Source organism: Sprattus sprattus (assembly GCF_963457725.1).
Source record: "Sprattus sprattus genome assembly, chromosome: 19".
In the NCBI taxonomy this organism is placed as follows: Eukaryota; Metazoa; Chordata; class Actinopteri; order Clupeiformes; family Clupeidae; genus Sprattus; species Sprattus sprattus.
This window is the reverse complement of record NC_137917.1, coordinates 5,575,653-5,599,013: the sequence shown is the minus strand read 5'-3', so window position 1 is coordinate 5,599,013 and position 23,361 is coordinate 5,575,653. Positions and strand designations below refer to the sequence as shown.

The following is a 23,361-nucleotide window of genomic DNA, read 5'->3' as shown; positions in this document are numbered from 1 at the left end:
CGGAAAAACCTTTAGAAGTGGGCTGGACAATGGGGAAATATTTGTAAACGTTATAGAAAATTGTTGGTCTTTCGCTTTTGCTAAACACTACATAATGGGAAAGAAACATAAAAAACACAGACCCGAATGGAGGACTGTTGATGGTGAGCATTAGATTTTTTTCTTGTCACTTTTGTTTTTACACATTCCAGGCAAACATTGATTTTGCTGTGTTTTATTAGCACAGGTAGTTAGCATCTGATTTGCTAACGTTTGATAGCTGTTAACTTCCCCATCAGTTTAACATTAACTGTCACCTGTGTATGTATACCAAGATGTAGATATATAACTAGATTACATAGAAATAGACGGCAACGAATGTGCATTCACCGTTTGAGAATGGCCGCTTTAAATATGCTACAGTCTTGTGACGTGATTTTCTATTGGTAGCAAAAGAAAGTTAATAAATCAGGAGATAACGTAGTTTCTAGCGATGTGGATGTGTTAAACTGAGATGATGACACATTTTATGATGGAAATGTTTTGATTTTTTCTGTGTCTGCAAAGATTACGAGGAAAAAGCTTTGGAGAAGCCACTGAAACTGGTGCTGAAAGTGGGAGGCACCGAGATCACCGAGCTCTCAGGTTCTGGACATGACTCTAGTTACTATGATGACAGATCTGACCATGACCGTGAACGGCACAAAGAAAAGAAGAAGAAAAAGAAGAAGAAATCCGAAAAGGACAAAGACAAGCACGTAGACGATGAGGAGAGAAGGAGAAGGAAGGCAAGTGACTGAGCAATCCCTAGCAGTCTCATTCTGCATGCATTACTTTGTGTGTGTAAGTGAGTGAGTGTGTGACTCTGTGTGTGTGTGTACGCACGCATGTGTGTTTGCGTGCACACCTCTTTAACAGTCAGTTGCTTGCAGGAAGAGAAGAAGAAAAAGAAGGAGCTGAGAGAGCAGAACGCTGAAAATGCCGCTAACGCACCGATTGAGCCCTTTGCTCTGCCAAAACCTGTTGAGGTAAGGTCCTGCTAGTTGCTGTGCTAATAATTCATATCACATGAAATTGCTGCACCTAAGTCAATGTCCACATCTGCTGTTTTTTTTCAGCCATTAGAGGAAAAGAAACGGAAACGGGACAAGTTTTATTCAGAGGATGGTGGTGATGAGTTCCATCCAAGGATTAAGGTTGAAGTTGAACAGGGAGGTGACAGGCCAGTCCGATCATGCAGGACCACGCAAGGTAAGCTGGTCAAAAACCTCAAGCTGTTACTCTGGAAGGTGAAAGACGGAGCACAAAACAAATCAACAACAGGAAATTGAAACCAGGGTTTATTTCAGAAAGTTGTTTTTGTTAATTTAGAGGTGACGAGTCAACCTCAGCATTTAAATTCAAGAGGTAACTCAACTATGGTAACTGACTCTATGAACCTTACCTGCTCACTGGCAAGTTTCTTTAGCAAACCCTGAGTTACTCCCTATCACCTCACTCCTTTTGAGCAGCTTTTGGACATGAGGTGTCCTTTCCTTGTTTATCTGTCAATGTTGAAGATAGCCTTTCATCAGAAGAGAGTTTTGTGACCCAGAATAGATGAGCCATTATTCTTTGATGACTTTCTAATCGAATATTACCGTTTTTGAAATTGAAAATAAAATATAATGCAATCATATTTCACCACTTTTTCACCTGTAATGTTAAAAGAATGTGTGATCATTTGTTAAATGAACAGACTACATTCGAATCATTGACGCACACAGAAAATTCATAAAAGTATTGCAGTCCATTTGTGCTGGTTTGTGCCAAACAAGGAGGAATTTGACTCCGGGTTAAGTGTCTCTTATTGTACTTACACAAAATACACAAAACACAACAGCACAACGGTCTAAGAAAACTAAGAAATATATACAGGGAGGAATGGCTATATACAGAAGCTGTGAACTAAACACAACAAGTAGTGCAAAGTGGAGAGTGCAAGTGGTAAATGGTAAGAGAATGACGTAACAAGTACAGTATATACAGCCTGTATAGTTACAGAATAGGGTGGAATGAATTTGAGAATAAAATATATAAATATGATTTGCAGATGTAATTGTACAGTGGTTGTTTTGGTGATCCAGGGTAATTGCACAGTGCCACATTGAGTAAGCTGTTCATTAGTGAGATGGCGAGGGGAAAGAAGCAGTGCTAGGGGGCTCTGCAAATTTCAGGAGTTGGGTCTCCTGAGGTGCAGTTGTTAGTGTACAGGGAGAAGAGCAATAATCATTGTTTGTGCTGCTAGAGTTTTAAGAAATGTTTAAGTGGCCAGGAAATGTAAAGTTTAAGCACAAACATTGATTTTTATGGCACAATTGAACTGCAATACTGTTATTCATCTTCTGATGGTATGGGGGGCCAGCTTCACCGAGGACTGCAGCTGTGTTTTAGGGTTTTTTCAACAGAAAATGTCCACAAACACTAACCCTTCTAAATCTAATGGGGGAAAAGTAAGACAACCTTGTTTTCTCTGGGGTTGCAATGGCGACTCGTAGTATTAGAGCTCCATTTATGATGGCTTAATTAGTTGTCGGGCACGCGCTTAACTCCGAGTGGACTCAGTGCTCAGTTGATTGAACTAACTCAGATCAGAGTTTCCCATCTCTGAGTTCATCAACTCAGAGTTCAGGGTTGGGCTCAGAGTTTGTTAAACCTGCTTTCTGGAATACCCCCAAGTTATGCCCTAAATGGAGCATTTGTAAAGACTTGAAAGACTGACAAATACATTTTGGAACTTGCATTACTGTCTTGGTGGTAAAGTTAAAAAACTAAACAGTATCATTATGTATAACTGTGAGGGCTGTATGAAACTGTAAACATATTTCAGTGTGTGGCTTCTGTTGGATTTGCCGGTGCTTTTTAAATGTATAAATATATGTAATTGATTGTATTTAAGAATATAGCTGTCTAACAGGTCATAGAGTGTTTGGCCTGTCAGTAGTAGGTGATCGTAGAAAATACACACAGTGATTGTTTTCTTTAATTTAATTACAGACAGTGATAGTACCCCATTTCAGCAGATCCTGGAGCATTTCATTCGACAGCTTCAGAGGTAAGACTGAGGTGTCTTTTAGTGGAATTTCCACTGGCTGGTGTAACTAAGGTTTCGATTGGTCATAATGTTTCTTCTATTGTCACAGGAAAGACCCGAATGGGTTCTTTGCATTTCCAGTGACTGATGTCATTGCCCCTGGTTACTCCACAATCATCAAGCACCCCATGGACTTCAGCACAATGAAGGACAAGGTCGATGCTAATGACTACAAAACAGTCACAGAGTTCAAGGTACAGTCTGATTAATCTAATCGTCTGATACAGAACCATGACAACATGAATTAATGCTTTCAGTGATTTCAGCTTGTGCCATTTGCCTAAATGATTACAATTTACATTTGTCTCATATCCACAGGCAGATTTCAAGCTGATGTGTGACAACGCGATGCTGTACAATCGACCTGAGACGGTTTATTATAAAGCTGCCAAGAAATTGCTCCACACAGGATTCAAGATGATGAGCAAAGTAAATATCCGAAACCTGCTTACGCTACAAGACTTTTAAATTAATTAATTTATACTCATTCTCTCACTAGCTTTTACGCTAGCTGCAATCATCAATGATCACTCATGTAGGAGGAAGATGCCCGTACTAAATGAGTTCTTTTTGATCGGTCCACAGGAACGGCTCTTGACACTGAAGCGCAGCATGTCTTTCATGCACGACATGGATTTCTCCCAGCAGGCGGCCATTTTGGGCGATGAGGACATTGCTGCCGAGGAGCCAGAGCCTGCTGTCATCCCCACCCCTGTGGATTCAGCCAAAAAGTCTAAGAAGCAGCCCCAACACATAGAGCCCCTCATCAGGTAGAACACCAGCTCCACCTTCAAGGCCTCAGTGAAGCACCCGTCTTTGTTGAATAATGGCTGTTTGAGTATTTGCATTAAAACGTCACTGCCTTCTTGCAATACCTGTATTCAAATGATTCCTGGATGTAATACACACCCGTGTCCAGTGTCTCTCTGAATGTCAGGTGTTAATCTGCGTTTTGTGTGTGTGACATAAAGGTTAAGATCATGCAGTTTAGTGGGTCAGTCAGCAGTAACTGGTCTGTGTCTGTTTGTGTGGCTCCTCATGTGATCCAGTGATATTTATGAGCCCGAGGGGAATGCCTGTAGCTTGACGGACAGCACAGCAGAAGAGCATGTCCTAGCGCTGGTGGAGCACGCCGCAGATGAAGCACGAGATCGCATCAACCGCTTCATGCCCAACTCCAAGGTACACCAGCCCCTCCTGGGCATAGTATCATACTGCCGTGTTATTTTGAGAATATTTTGGTAAACCTCTGCTTCTGAATCTGTAGATTGGTTACCTAAGGAAAGAGGGAGAGGGGCTCCTCTACACTGTTGTCAATCAGCAGGAACCAGATGCAGAAGGTAGAGTTGTTCATACAGATCTTACGACATTGGTGCTTGCGTCGCCATCTTCTGAATGTATAAGAAACATCACATCACATTACATTTGTGCTACCCCTGTTCTCAATTAGATCTTCTTTTTGTTTGGTTTCAGAGGAAGAGACCCATCCCGTGGACCTGAGTTCACTATCAAATAAGCTCCTACCTGGTCTAACAGCGCTGGGGTTCAAAGACGACAGGAGGCATAAGGGTGCGTCCCTGGGTGTGCACATGTGTCCAGCCTCAGGGTCTTTTCTGTATTTTCACATTAGTGTTGAAACAGATATTTAAAAACCTGTTTTAATTGGTCAACCAAACCTTGTTTTTTTTACCATATCTATGTATGAGTGATTCATTGGTGTTCTCTGTTTGACCCTTACAGTGACGTTCCTCAGCAGTGCATACAACACGCAGACCCTCCAGAACAACTCCATCTACCCTGACCTGCTCCCGGAGGAGATGGACCAGCTGTACTCGGCCTACGGGGACGAGACGGGGGTGCAGTGCGCCCTCAGGTAACGTGACACAGCGCATTTCCCAATACTGATAAAATGAGATTCCGAAAACTGATGAGATTATGAGATTAGGGATGAGTTTAATTGGCCTTTGATGCGCATGTTGCTACAGCCTGCAGGAGTTTATAAAGGGCTGTGGAGGCATCACCAGGAAGCTTGTGGACGACCTGCTGGATAAGATGACTGGTGGGGATCACTCCAAAGCAGTGTTCCAGATTCGACAGGTACCGTATATACAAGTCCCTCCCCTGTGATATTGTGCATTTTCAGTGTTCAGTGACAGTTTTAAATGAAAAGCTGTTTGTTCCTTCGCTGTGGAAATGGGTAATCATTATGTCTCTGGTATGTTTTTTTTTTTTTTTAAGCAGCAATAAAGAGTTTTTGTCTGAAACTAACGAGCTGTGCAAGCTTTTCTTGCATTTACATGTAATTACATGAGTCATTATTTCATGTTCCAGAAAAGAAACATGGATACAACCCCAGATGAAATCAAGAGTAACATCTCTGATGTGCAGGTAAACAGGCCTTACTATGGCTACTATACAGCCGCGGAAAAAATTAAGAGACCACTTCAAAATTATCAGTTTCTCTGGTTTTACTATTTATTGGTATGTGTTAAAGTAAAATGTACATTTTTGTTTTATTCTATAACCTACTGGCAACATTCCTACCAAATTTCAAATAAAAATATTGTCATTTAGATCATTTATTTGCAGAAAAATGACAATTGGTCAAAATAGCAAAAAAGATGCAGTGTCTTCAGATCTCGAATAATGCAAAGAAAACAGGCTCATATCCATTTTTAAACTACACAATACTAATGCTTACACTTAGGAAGAGTTCAGAAATCAATATTTGGTGGAATAACCTTGATTTAAAATCACAACTTTCATGTGTCTTGGCATGCTCTCCACCAGTCTTTCACATTGCCGTTGGGTGACTTTATGATACTCCTGGCGCAAGAATTCAAGCAGCTCGGCTTCTTTTCATGGCTTGTGACCATCCATCTTCCTCTTGATCACATTTCAGAGGTTTTTTATGGGATTCAGGTCTCGAAATTGGGCTGGCCATGACAGGGTCCTGATCTGGTGGTACTCCATCCACACCTTTACTGGCCTGGCTGTGTGGCATGGAGCATTGCCCTGCTGGAAAAAACACTTCTCAGAGTTGGGGAACATTGTCAGAGCAAAAGGAAGCAAGTTTTTCTTCCGGGACAACGTTGTGCTTTGCCTGGCTGAGGTTTGTAAAAGACCATAAGGATTGAAAAAGCGGACTGGAGGTTCTTCTAAGTTCGTCTTCTCTGATGAGTCCGATTTCACAGTAGGTGCAAGACTCTCTGGCTTGTAGGCCTCTCCAGGTCCCCGTCTAACCATCAGACGACCATGTGTTGGGCAAAGCTGAAAATTGGACTCATCAGAGAAGACGAACTAGAAGACCCTCCAGTCCGCTTTTTTCAATCCTTATGGTCTTTTACAAACCTCAGCCAGGCAAAGTACAACGTTGTCCCGGAAGAAAAACTTGCTTCCTTTTGCTCTGACAATGTTCCCCAACTCTGAAAAGTGTTTTTTCCAGCAGGGCAATGCTCCATGCCACACAGCCAGGCCAGTAAAGGTGTGGATGGAGTTCCACCAGATCAGGACCCTGTCATGGCCAGCCCAATTTCGAGACCTGAATCCCATAAAAAACCTCTGAAATGTGATCAAGAGGAAGATGGATGGTCACAAGCCATGAAAAGAAGCCGAGCTGCTTGAATTCTTGCGCCAGGAGTAGCATAAAGTCACCCAACGGCAATGTGAAAGACTGGTGGAGAGCATGCCAAGACACATGAAAGTTGTGATTTTAAATCAAGGTTATTCCACCAAATATTGATTTCTGAACTCTTCCTAAGTGTAAGCATTAGTATTGTGTAGTTTAAAAATGAATATGAGCTTGTTTTCTTTGCATTATTCGAGATCTGAAGACACTGCATCTTTTTTGCTATTTTGACCAATTGTCATTTTTCTGCAAATAAATGATCTAAATGACAATATTTTTATTTGAAATTTGGTAGGAATGTTGCCAGTAGGTTATAGAATAAAACAAAAATGTACATTTTACTTTAACACATACCAATAAATAGTAAAACCAGAGAAACTGATAATTTTGAAGTGGTCTCTTAATTTTTTCCGCGGCTGTATAAACTGCAATCCAGCACCTTCACACATCTGTTGATTATATGATATGATGGTGCTCATTGCTGTGCATCGTATCAACAGGATGGCAGTGGAACATCAGGAGAGGGCAGCTCAATGCTGGACTTCATGTCTATGAAGAGCTATCCTGACATGTCTCTTGATATGTCCATGCTTAACAATCTGGGTGAGTCCCAATGTTCTTTTCTCTGTGGGATAAGTCAGAGCCTGAGTCCAAGTCCCCACTCTTGACCGTGTGTCTGCCGACCCTCCCTGCCCCCCTTTCAGGCAAGACGGTGAAGAAGGAACCGGAACACGACGATGGCCACCAGCACTTTGACGAAGCTGCCAAGCTCCTGCAGGAGTTTCAGGAGACGCAGGTGGACCGGGTGAGCTCCAGGCCCTCCTCCAATCTGTCCTCCCTCTCCAACGCCTCCGAGAGGGACCAGCACCATCTGGGTAAGAGGGCCACTCACCTAGAGTAGGACTCTAGTTGGGTTAGAACTCATGACCTTATGTCCATGTGTATAACTATACAGTTCTGGGTAGAATCCCCTCCACTTGGGAATGTTATTTATTATTACATAATTAAGTAGAATTGAATATCCATATTAATAGGCCCAAGTGTAATATAAACAGATGAATTAATCATTCTGTGCAAATTTGTGTTGAGGAATTTCCCTTTCTTCATATACAGTCCCGCTCAGCAGTATTGGTGAATATGAGCAAACAAGCTATGAAAAAATATGTCTTTGCTGTTTATCCTCTTGGTCTTCCACTCAAAATATTCATAAAACTTTTTTTTACATTAAATAAATATTATTCTTCAAAACATGTCTGCACAGGTATTGGCACCCCTTAATTAAATGTTTTGTGCAGCCTCCCTTTGCCAAGATAACAGCTCTGAGTCTTCTCCTATAATGCCTGATAAGGTTGGTGAACACATGGCACGGGATCTGACACCATTCTTACATACAGTATCTCTCCAGGTCCTTCAGATTCTGAGGTCAACGCTTGTAGACTCGGCTTCAGCTCATCCCACAGATTTTCTTTGGACTGTGATGGCCATGGCAAAACCTTTATTCTGCGGCCGGTGAACCATTTTTGTGTTGATTTTGAGGTATGCTTCGGATCAGTGTCCTGCTGGAAGGTCCAACCATGGCCCATTTTAAGCTTACTAGAGGGGGCTGTTAGGTTTTCATTTAATATCTGTTGGTATTTGATTGAGTCCATGATACCATGTATCCTAAGAAAAACAGCCCCACAACATCAAAGATCGGCCACCATACTTCACAGTAGGTATGGGGTGCTTTTCTGTATGGCTATCTTTCTGTCTACGCCAAACCCACCTTTGTTGTTTTTGCCAAAAAGCTTTATTTTGGTCTCATCTGACCATTTAACTCAGTCCCATTGAAAGTCTGACTTCCATTTGGCAAACTGTAGGCACTCTAGTTTGTTGTTGATTGACAGCAGAGGCTTTTTTCTGGCAACCCTGTGGTGATGTAGGTGGCATCTGATGGTAGTTTTGGAGACTTTCTAACCTCAAGACCCAACTAATGTCTGCAATTCTCCAGCTGTGATCCTTGGAGATTATTTTGCCAGTTGAACCATCCTCCTCACGGTGCGTGGGGTCAATGTACACACACGTCGTCTTTCAGGCTGATTCTTAACATCACCTGACGCTTTAAATTTCTTTATTATTTCCATGATAGTGGAAATGGGTATTTTCAACTGGTACGAGATTTTCTTGTGTCCATTTCTTGATTTGTGCAGCTCAACAACTTTTTATTGCACATCGTCACTGTGTTCTTGGGTCTTTCCCATTGTGATGAATGACTAATAGAATTTGGCCTGTGTCATCTCATATTTGTACATCAGTGGAACAGGAAGTCATGGTTAACCTCTTAAGAGTTCATAATTAAACAGGTGAACTTAAAAATGTAAAACATGACTGGAAATATACTTCAGTTAGATTTCAATTATAAGATTTTTCTAGGGGTGCCAATAATAATGGTACACATGTTTTTGTAAAAAATATTTATTTAATCTCAACCGTTGTTTTCTCTTACAATAATTTAACTTCAATGTAAAGGTAAGATTTTTGTGAATATTTTGAGTGAAACACCAAGAGGATAAACATCACAGACATACCCTGTTTGCTCATATTCACTAGGGGTGCCAATACTGCTGAGCGGGACTGTATGTATTGATATATACAGTACTTTGTCACTTACACAGAAGTGATGACCCCTGAACTTCGCCCCTTTTCCTCCTGTTCTACGCAGGGAGTCCAGCACACCTTGGTGTTGGAGATCAGTCAGACATGATGCACGACCCGTATGAGTTTCTACAGTCTCCTGAGCCAGGCACCACTGCCAATAGTTGATGGATTAACTCCCCCCTCCAACCTGAAGTCGGCGTGTACATGGCCTTTCTCTCTGCTGTGTAATGTGTCTACTCAAAATTGATTGGACTGACTCAAAATGTCTTTTTGAGTGTGTTGTGTGATTTTAAGTTGTACAGATTTATTTGTATTGCCTGGTTATGTTTGAGAATAAATGCTCTCCCAGCATTTTTTTAAAAACAATGTTTTTGTGGTTTTCTTGCCTGGGAGCAGCAAAGATATTGACACGCTTTCTTGGATACTTTTGTCCTGGCCTACCTTTGCAGTTAGTTTTAGAGTCAGCAGCAAAATGTCAGCACCTTCATCATGGTTAAAAAATGTGTTCTTATGAAGTATATTTTGGTCTCCATTTTAATGTGTTCCATCCAATTTCCATATGACCTCATTCAGGGTTTTCTCGAGGTTGCTATTTAGCAGGCATTGATACATTTTTAATTTAAATAAATATATATAAAAAATCTGAATAATACAAAAGATGATTAGTTTCCCTGTGAAGCCATCTACCTGTAACATTGCTTTCCTTTGTTTAATTCCATTGTAGATACCTGATAAAAAAAAAAAACTGCCTTTGTACTACCTCTTTCCGGTTTTATGATATTTGTCACTACCTGGTTAAAAAAAACTGATGTCTAGGAAAAGTTTCCATTACATTTGCATTTCCCTTGTATGATAATAGCACACAACACGTGCACATACACTGGAATGGGGAAATACATTGATGTCATCACTATGAAAATTTGAAAAAGCCATTTTAATATTTCCACTACAAGGTACAGCTGCTAGGAACAGTTTTATGTTGGTTGTCAGTAACAGTGAAACGTCACAGCTTATAGATTTTTTTGTCATCTATGACGTTATCGAAAAAATATATTATTGTCAAATGCCAAACCGTCACACCGCTTAATTTAAGCGTTTAGTTGTGTCTAGTTATTTTATTGAATCCATTGGAAATAATTGTTTTTGATACGATAGGCAACTGATTTATCTAAAAATCCAGCCGTGTGTACAGCAGACCAAGAAAGAGGTAAGGTAGACTATAAAGGGTAGCTATAGACATTATTTACAGACAAATTATTAATTCAATTATCTTCCGTAGTAAGTTTTGTTTATCTGCTGTGAAAATGGAAATAATCATAGGCGTCTACATTCCAGTAATAGTAGGCCTTTAGGACCTTGCGGTTCTTTCGTCCAACTAAACTGTTTCCATAGCAGTATCAGCCAAACCTCAGAGATAACTTCGTCAACTAGATGTCGACTGCGTGTAGCCCAGTGTTCCTACACAGTTAACTTTTAAAAATGATAATTTCTTTCATTTTACATAATTTATCATCATGATTTTCCGTTGCTTTCGCGATTCCTTATGTAGTTTTAAAATATTTCGTCAGGTGAGCTGAAAAGTCACCTGCTAGACTAGTTAAGGCAACCTAGAATAATGGAAGAGCGCATTTAGCATCCAAGAAGTGCGAGTTTAGCAAAGTGAGTGTGCCCTTGAGATTGGACGCTGATGAACAATGAAAAGGTTAGTGCCCTACAATGTGAATATTGCATTCTATTTAAAGGTGTATTTCGGCGATTCTTATCCCATAGGCTACACTTTTTGTCAAATAGAGCGAATTTTCCCTCACGGTCCTCAAGCTGTCCGTTCAGTGCAAGTAAAAAAAAATAGGCCTACACAGTCCTGGCTCTGTAAATGGGAAATTAACATAGTGGTTCGGACCGAGCCATAAACAATCCCAGCCAACCAACGTGTACGGGAGGGAGGTGGGCTGTTGAGCGCATAACTAAAATAGGCTAGGCTACCGTTCACGAAACTTTAATTAGGCCTATTTTTTAACTAATGGACGCATTCGTGTAAATTTACCATTGACATTTTCGAAAAGGAAGTCTTTGTCAATGTTCACGGCTTCAACATGTCCGGCCACGACGTAATGCTTAAAAGTATTATAATGTAGGCCTAGTTAATTAATAGCCAGATTGTTTCGCTCAGTGAAGTTCCGTCACTAATTTATCCATCCACATTGCTTAACTAATAGGCTATAATTCCAAGAGTAGACTATACGAGTTGGACTTTTGTTCTGGATACTGTTAAGTTATGTAGGTTGGAATGTGTCAGAGGGCACTGTCTTTGGAAACAGATGAGATATCATTTTCACATTATGGTTTTTCTGTTCTGTCGGTGTCAGTGGCCATGACTACGTCAGGCTATTTGTTACGCAAAGCAGCGTCTATGGTGTCACTATCGAAGTGAGGGTAAATATGAAGCCTGGATTTACGAGTTAATTTGCTAGGCAACCGTTTCTCACTCTGACATTCTGCACGATAGGACGTTATCGCAAGGCTTACCCACGTGATTCTGCTACACTTTATGAACAGATATTTGGTAAATTGATGATTTGCAATATTTCGCTTAATACGATTTCCCACCAGTTGAGCTGTTATCTTGAGATACATTGTACTCTTGTCTAATCTTAAGTACTGTCACCTTACCCCGCTCTCCTCCCCACAGATGAGCTGCTGCGCGCGGCACCTGAGGCGGACCGGCCCGGCCCACGCGGGCAACGGCAACGGCAACGAGCTGGTGGCGGACGCACCGCTCTCGCGCCAGAATGGCTGGTCCCTGCCCCCCCAGAGCCCACAGTTAGTGGCCTGGATCACCTACACCTTCTTCGTTATCGTTGGCTTTGGCATCTACATCCCACTGCTGCCCTCTCCATGGAACTGGGTGGCCTATGGTGTATCCTTAACTGTGTGCAGGCAGTTGCAAGGAGAGGCTTTGAAAGCAAGTCTTGGGATGGGCAAGAGCAGGGTTGATGTGGCTGTGTTTTTTATGTTTTTTTTTACCCTTTGAAACACAGAAGGAAGGAACAGTTATCATTCAGCAATTTGAATGTTAATGTTATTTAATCTTGTACCCTTACTCTAATATTCACCATTGTTAATCAGCAACACCTGTTTGTTTCCTCTGTAAATATCAACACTCACTTGTAACATTTAAGCCTCTCTATTTTGCTTGGATTTGGCCCTTCTCTGTTTGTGGTTGACGTGTATTGCCGTGCATCAAGCAATCGAAGTGCTGTCTTGTCTGCTAGCACCCTGTAGTCTGAATACAAATGTTATGTGTTGCACTGCATGCTTGACTGTGCTGATGGCGCTGGTCATGGCTGGGGTGAGAGCATGGGGCTGGTGTGTGTGGTTGGCAGGGAGTCAGGGCAGCTGTGCTGGTGGTGCCTCCAGGCCCCCAAGCTTTCCAGATTGCCTCCGCATAGACACCCCTGCCCTGCCATGCTCGGGGGTTCATAGGCTCTTGACGTCAGGGCTGTTAGTGTGCACACTAGTTCACTGGTGGAGATATAAATGGGTGCTTCATGGAGACCTGACTGCACTCCACACACTAAGGTTTTTGTGAGAAACAGGTCTTGGCTGTCTGTTGGATTTGAGGTTAAAATGTCTGATAGTGGGTTTTCTATTCTTTGCTCTCTGAGGCTCAAATGTCAGACAGTCGTCAGACACTATCTGTGGTTCCCTTTTAATAGATGTATTAGCATAGATAACATCTACACATTAATGCGAATGCAATTAACAAACTGGATTAATTGTTACAGTCACTCTTTCCAAATCTGTGCGAGTTTTACCTTGACTATTATCTACACAGCTGATTGGTGGCTCCTTCTTTCTGCACCTGGTTACCCATATTGCATCTGTGTCTATAGACCCAGCTGACCCCAATGTGCGTCTCAAGAACTACTCCAGTCCCACAGCGATTTATGATAAAAACAAACACGCCCATGTCATCCACAACCAACATTGCTACCTCTGTGAGGTTGACGTGTGAGTGTACTGTCCTCATCAAACGTTTGTGTTCATAAAGCTTCACCCTTAATGGTATCAGTGAACAAAGTTTCCCGTAATGCCTTAAGTTTATCACACTTTTTGAACTGATCTATCTTAACAAAGATTGTGGATTTCCTGGATTGTTCTCATTTACCTGTTGCTTTTGTGCTGTTTCCCCTTTTTGTTGCTATCTGCAGGGGACTTAAAGTTAAACACTGCCGCACTTGCAACAAGTGTGTTTCAGACTTTGACCACCACTGTAAATGGCTCAACAACTGTGTAGGAGGGAGGAACTATTGGTAAGAGGAAACCTGGCTCAGAGTATAATGCTTTTCTTTGCCAACCAACAGGGCAATTTCAGCACCATGATTTTGTTTCTCTTCAGATTTGTAGTTATGAGCAGTCTTTGTAATAAATGTAGTGCATGCACCGGGCCTGACATCACAGTGCCGCCTGTAACTATCTGTGCCCCGGGGAACAGAGGCCTTGTAGTTTCTACTTATTTAATTTAGCACATTTTGTCAAATAACATTGATATTTCTAAACAAACAACAGTCTGAAGAAATGTAGGGATCTGAATTTTTCTTCTTTTATCTTATTATATGAATGAATGAGAAATTGTTGAATTCAAATGGTCTGACTTGCAGGTTTTTCTTTACAACCGTTTTGACTGCATTCATCGGGTTGTTTCTGCTGCTTCTCATTGTTCTCTTCATCTTCATTGAGCACTTTGTGAACCCAGCCGTTCTCCGTACCGCCCCTCAGTTTCAAAGTAAGAGGACTGCTTGATTGCTCTCTGCCTGCTCAACATAACCGCATTGTGCGACTATTTGTTACAGGTCTCATTGAACAACCATGCATCAGTTGTAGAATTTTGGCATGATTTTGACCTTTCTGTCAGCTGGAAAAAGACATAAAATCAACACCGCCTTTCGGATTAAATTCAGTTAGAGAAGTATTCTATGAAGTACAGTATCATTTCAGTTTGTACCTGTCTATCCAGGTGTGAAAGACAACTCCACATGGCTCGTGTTTCTGCCGTTGGCTCCAGTGGAAACCAGCTCTGCTGGTCTGTTGACGGTGGCCGCCTTCACCTTCGTGCTGGGGGGGTTTTGCCTGATGCTCTTGGGCCACTTACTTGGATTTCATTTATATCTCTGTGAGTATGAAGGATGTTTATTTTGCAGCAGTGTAAGGTAATGGAAAAGACTCCACAGCCCAGTAGGGTCCAAATGGCTGAAAAGTAGAATACATGGTTAACACTTTGATTCTTTATGTGTGTAGTGTGGAACAACATGAGCACATTTGAGCACATAATGAAAAAGCGGCAGGCACAGAGCTCTCAGGACGTTGAATCGGGGGTCAAGCAACCCCCACCCAAGACTGACGAATCAACTAAGGCATGGCAATGTCCTCACTACTAGAGATAGTAGTTACATTTGTGTTTTTTATGTTTGACAACTAATTTTATCCAGCTGAATTTAGCGAATTATGTTACATTGTTGTCCTATGTTTTGTTTTCAGAAACAGACTCGATTTCACACTACTAACTGTGAATCATCCTCACCCCGTCAAACCAGGTGAGGCTTTACTTCATGAGATCGTAACATGAGAGGCCATCCGGTTGACCAATTCTGATAATTTAGCATATTATTGAGGTGCTTTTTTTACCTTCTTAGAAGACTCTTCAAATGCTCTGACGAGAAACAACTTGGCTCTCACCTCTCTGAGGTCATTTGTTCAGAGGTACATATAATTCGATATTTTTTACTATGAGATCTATTTTAAGATCTGTTTTACATTTGACATAAATGCCCAAACCGTGTGTATTGCAGATGAAGCATATTAAGCCATCATCATCTGGTGTGGACCACGTTTACAACAGCACTAAGCCATCCAGTCAGAAGAAACCAGGTGAGCTTTAACAACTCCTCACAAAACGAAGCCTTAGCGAAGCAAGTATAACTATTTAAAATATAATAACATAAACATGTCATTCAAAGGTCTATAGCATATACCAATGTATTGTGATAAATCAATATGTATGTAGTATCTAATGTTCAGCTGATAAAGACATTTCCAGCCCTACCTCTATAAGACTTCAGAAGTTCTCCAGCAGATTGTATTTATCTGTCACACTGTTTCAACTTAAAATATTTAGATAGAACACCTAGATTTTTGTGTGGATTTGATTGTTTAGATAGTTGTTTTTCCTAATCAAAGCATCTGCACTTCGGTATCAATTAAATTCATAGAGCAAATAAGGTACAAAAAATTTAGGGGATGGTCAGGTTTCAATCTGTAGAATGGCACCTTATAATGAAGGCAAATATACACCTAATTCTGAACAGAGTTAACTTCTCACAGTTTAAGAATGTTATCATTAATTCCATATGGGTTCATATTATGCTGGAAATATTAGGAAAGGTCAAAGAAAGTTAGACTACTAGTTGTAAAATGTACTACTTAATGTAATGCAAAATGTTACTACTTGTCTTGGCCCATAGTTTGACGATACTTCTGAAGGAGCACACGCTCACATAACAGTTGTCTACTTTGGACAGCTTCCAGTTTCTTATATTTTGAGTCGTTTCCCAACACAATATTTAATGTTGTAATAAAATGTTGAATACATCAACATTTTATGTGAGTTCTGGGTTTCATCCAGCCTTGGGCCTACCTAATGTAACAAAAAAAAACATTGAACATCTACAGACGGTTTTTTTGGGTGGTCCACTTTGGCTTAGTGGTTTGGCTCTGCTTTCTTAAAGAAGAGCTTTTCATTTTAGGAGGGGATTTGTAGGATGGGCAGGTCATTCAGGAACCCTGTCTTATTGACAACCTGTCTGATAAGTTAGCACATACAGCTGTCTGCACTGTTTAGTTGTGGTTAAACCAAGCGTGCGGTTGGTACTCATCATTTTGGGCTTACATTTTCACATAGGTGAGGTGACCCTTCATGACTCAGACAAACAGAAGGTGGCGAGTACAGAGCATGGGAGTGAGAAGTCCGTGGAGGGGATCCCTGTTGTTCAGGACCCCCTGGGCAGCTCCGCCATGAGCACCGCAGTGGTCGAGCAGCAGCTGAGAACGGACGCCAGGTCAGAACCTGTCCTGTCCCAGAACGATGGGCTGGCGGGGAAGGGCCTCCGCTCGACAGGAAGCTCTGCTGACCTAGAGGAAGTGAGGGTTATCTGAGAATGGACACAACTGCCGGGCCTGGATTTGAACTTTGGACTGGACTGAATTCGGATTTATATGGATGACGATATTTTTGCACACTGGATTATTGTACGTTTTCATGGAGAGAAGTGAAGTTTAAGCTGATCTTTTCGAGCACGGATTATGGACACTGATTGGACACGTTTTGCACATTCATTTTTTAAATGTATGCAAACTTGAAAACTTTTATTTAGATAATAAAAAAATAAATGAATGTCTTAACATTAAGTAAAGTGTCTGTCATAAAAAGCATTGTGTGTTTCCATTCATGATGATACAATTTAGATTCATCTACAGAATGTTTCATGTCTGACAATACAAATGAACAGTACAATTATTTTAACCACATGATGGGGCTGTTGAACATTGTAGTTCAGCTGGGTATGACTGTTCGTGTTTTCAGAGATAAAAATAGCATCTGCATGTTGGGTTGTGGGAGATGTGCTTGTCCATCCTCAGTGATGGTTTCACATTTGCCTGGTGCCCCTGGCAGCCCACACCTCACTGTGTTCTGCTGTATCATCTGCCTGGCCTCAGTGGTGAAAGGATTACATAATCTTTTGGATACATATTCAGTGGTTGTATAACATAAAAGAAATTGGCCCTAGTGAATCTCAGCCGCCACAATAATGAGCCACAGAGAGTAGAAAGATGAGATTACATGAGATTTTTACAAAGGAAAGCTGCCGTAATGGCTGGTAGACATGCCACATTCCATGGGTCTAATCAGTGTACACAGCTTCTGGGTCTAGATCTGGGCTATGGCTTAATCTTGATCTCAGGGGGGGGGGAATCCTTATTCATAGAGGGAGAAGGGAGAATATCACTGCCCCTCACTCACCAAGCCACGGAAGACATTCTGTGCTCGGCCAAAGGCCAAAAATGCACTTCCTGGAATAATATTTGGATTACCTCTTTGTTTAATCTGTTTGGAAGCATACACATACCCAGGGCCCAATCTGAATATTTTGCACTGTATCTGGTCTTTGCAGACTTATTAGCAAGGGGTGTCGTACGTTTGGTATATGCCTGGAGTGTCAGTGCGTTTGGCATATGACTGTATTATTTATGAGAAAAGCTAGATGTGCCACTGTACTTAATTATGGTATGTATGATATCCATACATAATTTACACAAGGAAGATGGTTCTGCTGTTTATCTTAAATCCATCCTAGGTCCAGGTTTCCTATCCTGTACAACTTGGTTCTTGTTTACAGGACGACAGAGTAGACGACTGAAAACCAGCCATATAAAGTTTTTGGTGGCATATATTGTGAAGCTAAATTGTTTTGTGTCTCATTCACCATCGTCGCAACAATATTATTTCCACCTCGCGAGCAACGCTCCTCCACGAGCTGCTTCGTAAACCGCTCATAGGACAGTGTTGTACGTGCAACCAATCAGAGCTGTCGGCCGTTTTACGGTGTCTTCCAGGGCTTTGAACCATCAAGCATATTCCATTGCCGCGCTATCAGCAGGAGAGCAGAAAGCGCGTCTCGGGTTCTCACGGGTACACTGGCTGTGATGATGTTTTTGTAAGGCACAACGACGGCTTGGAGCTTAACGTTGAAGGAGATACATAACCAGGTATGTGTATGCATTATAGACTCAGTAGCCTTGTAGGTGTAATGTATTTATTTCTGCGAAATATTTCGGACATAGGCTACATATCAGCCTATGCTTTAGTTGTTTCGATTTCAGTCAACAACATGTACGATAATTACCTGGTGATGTGCTTATCCAGATGACGATATGAATGGCTTTTGATAGATTTTAGGTTAGCAGCTCTAGGCTTTAGGTTAAAGGAAGTGTTTTTTATTTATGGTTTCTTTTTCTCCCGATCACACTTTATTACGTAATTCGTTGCCCAACCCTTATGGATATGTGAAACACGTGTAATTAACATCCTGTACCTTAATAATCCCTTTCGAAATCTGGAGCTGTTGTTCTAAGGGTATTGTGAGAGCTGCTACAGCCGATGTATTGACAGTAGGACAATAACAATGATCACGTGGACTGCGTTCCCATCGCTCGAGCATGAATATTGCTGTGGCAAGTTTATGTAACGCGTCTTGCTATAGAGACTGGTCAGTAATGGTATCATATGCTCAGGCAATTTCGACTTTATTTAGAAATGCCATCACCTACAACACAATCTGTAACCTGCTGCAACTGTATAACAGATAATCAGCAGCCTTATTTTGGGTGTTAGATTGCGTTGCATAATTGATTAATTGAACACTTTGTCATCACGAGAGCATAGTGCCTTGTAATTAACGACTCGAGCAAGTCATTATGTCACCATAGAGACTTTCATCAGTCAATTTTTTTCTGTTTTCAAGTCATGAATAGGATTTGGCTATCAAAGCCAGGCCTTCAGGGTATACCTCAATAGAAGTTAATGCATGCTTTTGTGTGTAGGTCTCTTTATTTTGAGACTTTTCTTTCAATCTTAATATTTATTTTGAGATGGAATATGGTGCACAAAAATCTGGTGACCAGTAGGTCTTTATGCGATCTATATTGTCATTGAATTTGTTTGTAGAATTAAAGAAATGTTCTAGGTAATGTAATGTCTAGGCCTATTTTCCCATATGTTCAAGCATTAGGTACGCTTCAAGAGAGAATGCAGTCATTCGCAGACTTTGTCCCAGATTTTTTTTTGCTGTAGGTTGCAGTTCAGTGGTCTGTGAGTCACTAGTCTTTGAAGCAAACATCATGCCCTGTATTTAAATGAATGCACCTCATTAAGGACCACTGCTTAGCATGTTTGACTTAACTGTCCCTCATGTAAATCATGGCATGGTTACAGGGATGCCATATAAATGCAATACCGCAACAATATGTGCACGAGGTGTTAGTGATCAGTGTGTTTTTTTATTTGTACAAACAAGTCAATGAACGCCATGTGTCATACGCATTTCAGTTTCCAAATGTGCTTTAGCGGTTTAACATGCCCTGTGCTATGAGGGAGAATGGAAAAAGTTGCATAGTTTAAAGGTGCATAGTTTCCACAATTCAGTCTTGTGGGTGGCAGATTGAGTCCAAGTTGTCTTCAATCCTTTCCTTTTGGTGCGCAGGTGACATCTTGCAGGGATGGTCCAGGCCTGAGTTCAAAAGCCTCTGTGACAGGGCTGTGCTCAGAGCACTATGTAAACCTTCTCAGTCTCCCTGCTCTTGAGCCGAGACAGGCCCCGTTGGCATAGCAAAGGAGACATTTATCAGTAGGAATAAATATGACAAGAGCAACCACAGTGTGAAGGTCTCTGTTCCTTCACGAAATAGTCTTGCATTTATAATGGTGTTGTTTGTTTCCTGTGTTTCTCGCTCTCATTGCACTGTGCACTGGCATGCACTGCTTCTGCTATGGAGTGTTGTTACTTCTAATGATAACAACCAGAAGCTACTGTGTTTGTCATTGTTAGGGAGACAAATACTATTTAAAGCCAGTGTCTGGGAGTCCACTGGGAGTTTGGGGGAGGTAAGAAGGGGCTATGGGGGTATGGTGGGGTTGGCGGTTACTGAATGGTGAATAAGACCCACGTGACACAAAGAATGGGATGGATCCTGTCGGGGCCGGAACGGGCTTCGGAGATGGGATGAGGTAATGAGCAGCTAGGTGGGGGCGTTAATGTGAACAGGGGGCTGTCCCTCTGGAGGCTGGCGTGGGTTGGAGTGGGTGTGCTGGCACCGGTGCTGCCTGGACTCCTGCAGTCTGATGCCCAGGCAGAGCCACTGACCAGGCGAGGGGGTGGGGGTGCAGATGGGTCCACCCTCCCTGCAGACTGGAGTGGGCTATATTTCCAGACGACGCTCTGATTCATCTACACTCCCTCTCTTTTCCTGTTGACAGTTCCGCCTCATTACTGTTATTGGTCTTTCTTTTACCGACATTTTGAAAAGTGTTTGGGAGCCTTTAAAGAGAGTGAGATGTGTGTGTGAGTCTTCATATTTTTCCCTGGTTAAAAATAGAATGAGGCCGAAATAGGCCAATTTATTGTTTAGGCACTCATCTGTGCAAAGCATTCCCAGAAGGCAAATATATGTAAGCATGCGCCCAGCCAGTCTAAGCCCGCCTCTTGAGATCTGAGCTTGTGCAAAAAGCTCTTTCTCTTTCTCTTTCTCTTTCACTCTCCCTCCCTCTCACGCTGTGGTTAACAAGATCAGGCAACAAATGCTTCAAGCTTCTTAGAGCACCAGATGTTTGACCTATTAAGCCTTTTCTATAAAGTCTTTGGATATTTAAACGGTATGATAAAAGTAAACATATTGCATACTTGACACATACTGTACCTGATATATATAGGTGTAAAGTCGCTTTGAATAAAAGCATCTGCAATGCCATTAAGTGTGAAAAATTGTGACAGCAATGTCAATATACAAGGTTTTGACCATTTTCCAGTGTAAAAGTACCACTCATTCATAGAGTCACATATGTTAAAATAATTCTTTTCAATTTTTCAATGTGTTCAATTGAAAGAACTCATTCAATATTCTTGCGTAGTAAAAAGTAATAAATGGGACTATAGGTCATGTGATCAAAAAGTGCTCACTCATGAGACCATCTGAAAATAGGATGATAACACATTTATAAATTGCAAGTCTATTGTGCAAGAGAACTGCCTAGTTTATTCTTTAATTCTGATCTTAATCTTTCTGATTAATGATGCAGTCTGTGTTTCGCGAAGGGTTGTTGATATTGGAGCTAGGCTTAATTGAATTACAGTATACCCCTCCCTTCCCCTTAAGCTCTGTGTTGATTGGCTTGTATCATTAATTGCGGTCAGCCACTATATTTTTCCCCCATTTACAGGGATATAGCTGTGTATGAACAGTAGTTTGTGTACGAGTTTTTTTTTTAACACTGAACGGATGGCTAGAGGAATGTGGGGGGCAATTAGCTGAATTTAAATAAAAAGTGTATGGGATTAGAATCACAACACATTTAATCTCATGAATATTTCAGGACAGGTTAGCCTGAGCTGCTGCTCTGTCTATTTGGTGTCGCAACTTGAGCTGTAGTTCCTGGCCTTGTCATTGTTGGGACTGTGCTGGCATCTCTATGGAGAGCCTGGAGTCCTTGAGGTGTCTGAGTGTAAATCCAGGGTTTGAAAAGATGCCTTTGTCCCGGCCTGATTTCGGTGTCCTCTCAGCAGTGCACAGTAGATGGAGGCCACAGAGGGTTCAGTCAGGGACGAGTGTCTCAGTAAATAAATCAGCATTTCCCAGACCCCACTTTACAAACAGAGCCACAACTGTCTGGACTTGCAGTGATTCCTGTCAAATTCTTGTTTGTTCTGTGTAATCTTTGAGAATGCCAGCTAGTCTTAAAACGCATGCTGAGACAAGACTATAAACATTATATCAGAAATGCTTGAACGGAAGGTTGTGTGCTGTGTAGACTTTCAATTATAAGTCAACCTTTTGTTCATTATTCATATCATCTGAATGCACAGTTGTGAAGGACTCTCTCTGACTCAATTATAATGTGATTCAATCCAAACAGGTTTTTCAGGAATAGGGATGGGAAGAGAAAAGACTGTATGGGCACAGGGCTCAACATATACAAGCAATATAAATGAAATTTGTCTTTTTTTAACTGTTTTGTTAGGCTATTTGTTAGACATGTGGGCACATTTTGTAATATGAAGTCATCAGCATATGAAATGACCTCTGACTCTTCCAAGTCCCCGTGACACTGTGCGATGTCACACTAGACAGAACTGCCTGACACTTCAGAGCACAATGAGCCCCCAGTGTCTCCACTTCTGAATGCCATTATTGACACTGGTTAATCAAATCTTTGTTTGGTCCTACAATAAAACATATAATAGCAAATCATTGGACGCAGCCCTTTCCATGGGGTTGTTATTACTCCATGGTACAGTACATAGAGTGTGCATCCTACAGTAGAATTCGGTCGTGTCCACCCACCAATACAATGAGACCTGGAGCAACAGAACCCCCCATGCCTGGGTGGTGGGTGGGGGTGTCCACATCCAGCGCTGAGGCGATGAAAATGCATAAGACTCTGGGTCTCTCCCATAGCTTGATAGATACTGATTGCACTCTGAACCTGGAGCTGATAAGAGAGGTCTCTGATGTCTGATATCTACAAGAGGTGAGGTCATTTGTCTTCAGGACTCTGTACGTGTAAATGAGAGTTAATGGAGAGGTAATAGAGAGCTTGCTAGGGTGTATTTTGTCATGGCAACACTGGGCCACTGAGGCTGTCGCTGTGACGTTGTGAAGCCTGCAAGTTATGGGAGCGACTGGAAGGTGAGCCTGGTGTCATTCTTTTGTTTACTCTCAGTGCTGATGAGAAACAGCATATGTACCATAGGAACACCTTGTGGGTCTCTTGTTTTATTTTTAGCAACAGTTCAGAGTTCAGTTAGATGTAAACACACATGGAAGTGATATATGGTGCCCATCATTTTGTTCTTAAAATTGTGCTTTTGTATTGGGCTCTTTGCATCGACCTGGTGGTCCTCATCAAGACTCATCTCGTAATGATGCAAACCTCGTTTGTTTGTTTATATTTCCGAAAGTTAGCGTGGCATATATCTGGTTCCAATACAACCAGAGGAAAAAAGGCTTGTGCACTAATGAGCATCACACACAGGGCAGAGCAGCTGTCATCAGTGGAATGACTTCATACACCAAGGCAGGGGGTAAAAGGGAAAGAGCAGGGAGACCAGCTTTATCAAGGAATAGCAAGAGTAAAATTTTAAAGGTGAGCAACAGA

At 41.6% G+C, this 23,361-nt stretch overlaps 2 protein-coding genes across 3 annotated transcripts; both read left to right on the top strand.

The window, feature by feature from the left end:
- The first annotated feature begins 15 nt into the window (after nt 1-15).
- Nucleotides 16-9,857, top strand: brd9 (bromodomain containing 9). Of its 2 annotated transcripts, none has more exons than XM_080857483.1 (17): nt 16-143; nt 547-767; nt 912-1,007; nt 1,098-1,230; nt 3,016-3,073; nt 3,162-3,306; nt 3,431-3,541; nt 3,698-3,882; nt 4,162-4,294; nt 4,380-4,452; nt 4,586-4,681; nt 4,853-4,985; nt 5,098-5,209; nt 5,444-5,500; nt 7,241-7,343; nt 7,445-7,615; nt 9,442-9,857. In XM_080857483.1, exons 1-17 carry the CDS (start codon nt 95-97, stop codon nt 9,540-9,542), a joined length of 1,977 nt encoding a protein of 658 aa, XP_080713609.1. In that variant the 5' UTR covers nt 16-94; the 3' UTR covers nt 9,543-9,857. The 2 variants fall into 2 exon arrangements, with proteins under 2 accessions (XP_080713609.1, XP_080713610.1); XM_080857484.1 differs by having other exon boundaries at nt 547-771; nt 916-1,007.
- A 2,209-nt stretch (nt 9,858-12,066) lies between these two features.
- zdhhc11 (zDHHC palmitoyltransferase 11) lies at nt 12,067-16,564 on the top strand (the record flags this gene model as incomplete). Its single annotated transcript, XM_080858000.1, is given in 11 exon segments — nt 12,067-12,294; nt 13,213-13,388; nt 13,589-13,690; nt 14,039-14,163; nt 14,395-14,550; nt 14,676-14,791; nt 14,916-14,971; nt 15,074-15,137; nt 15,227-15,305; nt 16,336-16,521; nt 16,524-16,564. Coding segments are annotated over 11 exon segments (1,329 nt in total).
- Nucleotides 16,565-23,361: the final 6,797 nt, after the last annotated feature.

Excerpts from the sequence above, each read along its gene's own strand:
- brd9 (XM_080857483.1), top strand. The coding sequence starts at position 95 with ATGGGAAAGAAACATAAAAAACACAGACCCGAATGGAGGACTGTTGAT. Across the intron at positions 4,682-4,852 it reads AGACGACAGGAGGCATAAGG|TGACGTTCCTCAGCAGTGCA; the intron begins GTGCGTCCCTGG and ends TGACCCTTACAG. Across the intron at positions 4,986-5,097 it reads GGGGTGCAGTGCGCCCTCAG|CCTGCAGGAGTTTATAAAGG; the intron begins GTAACGTGACAC and ends ATGTTGCTACAG.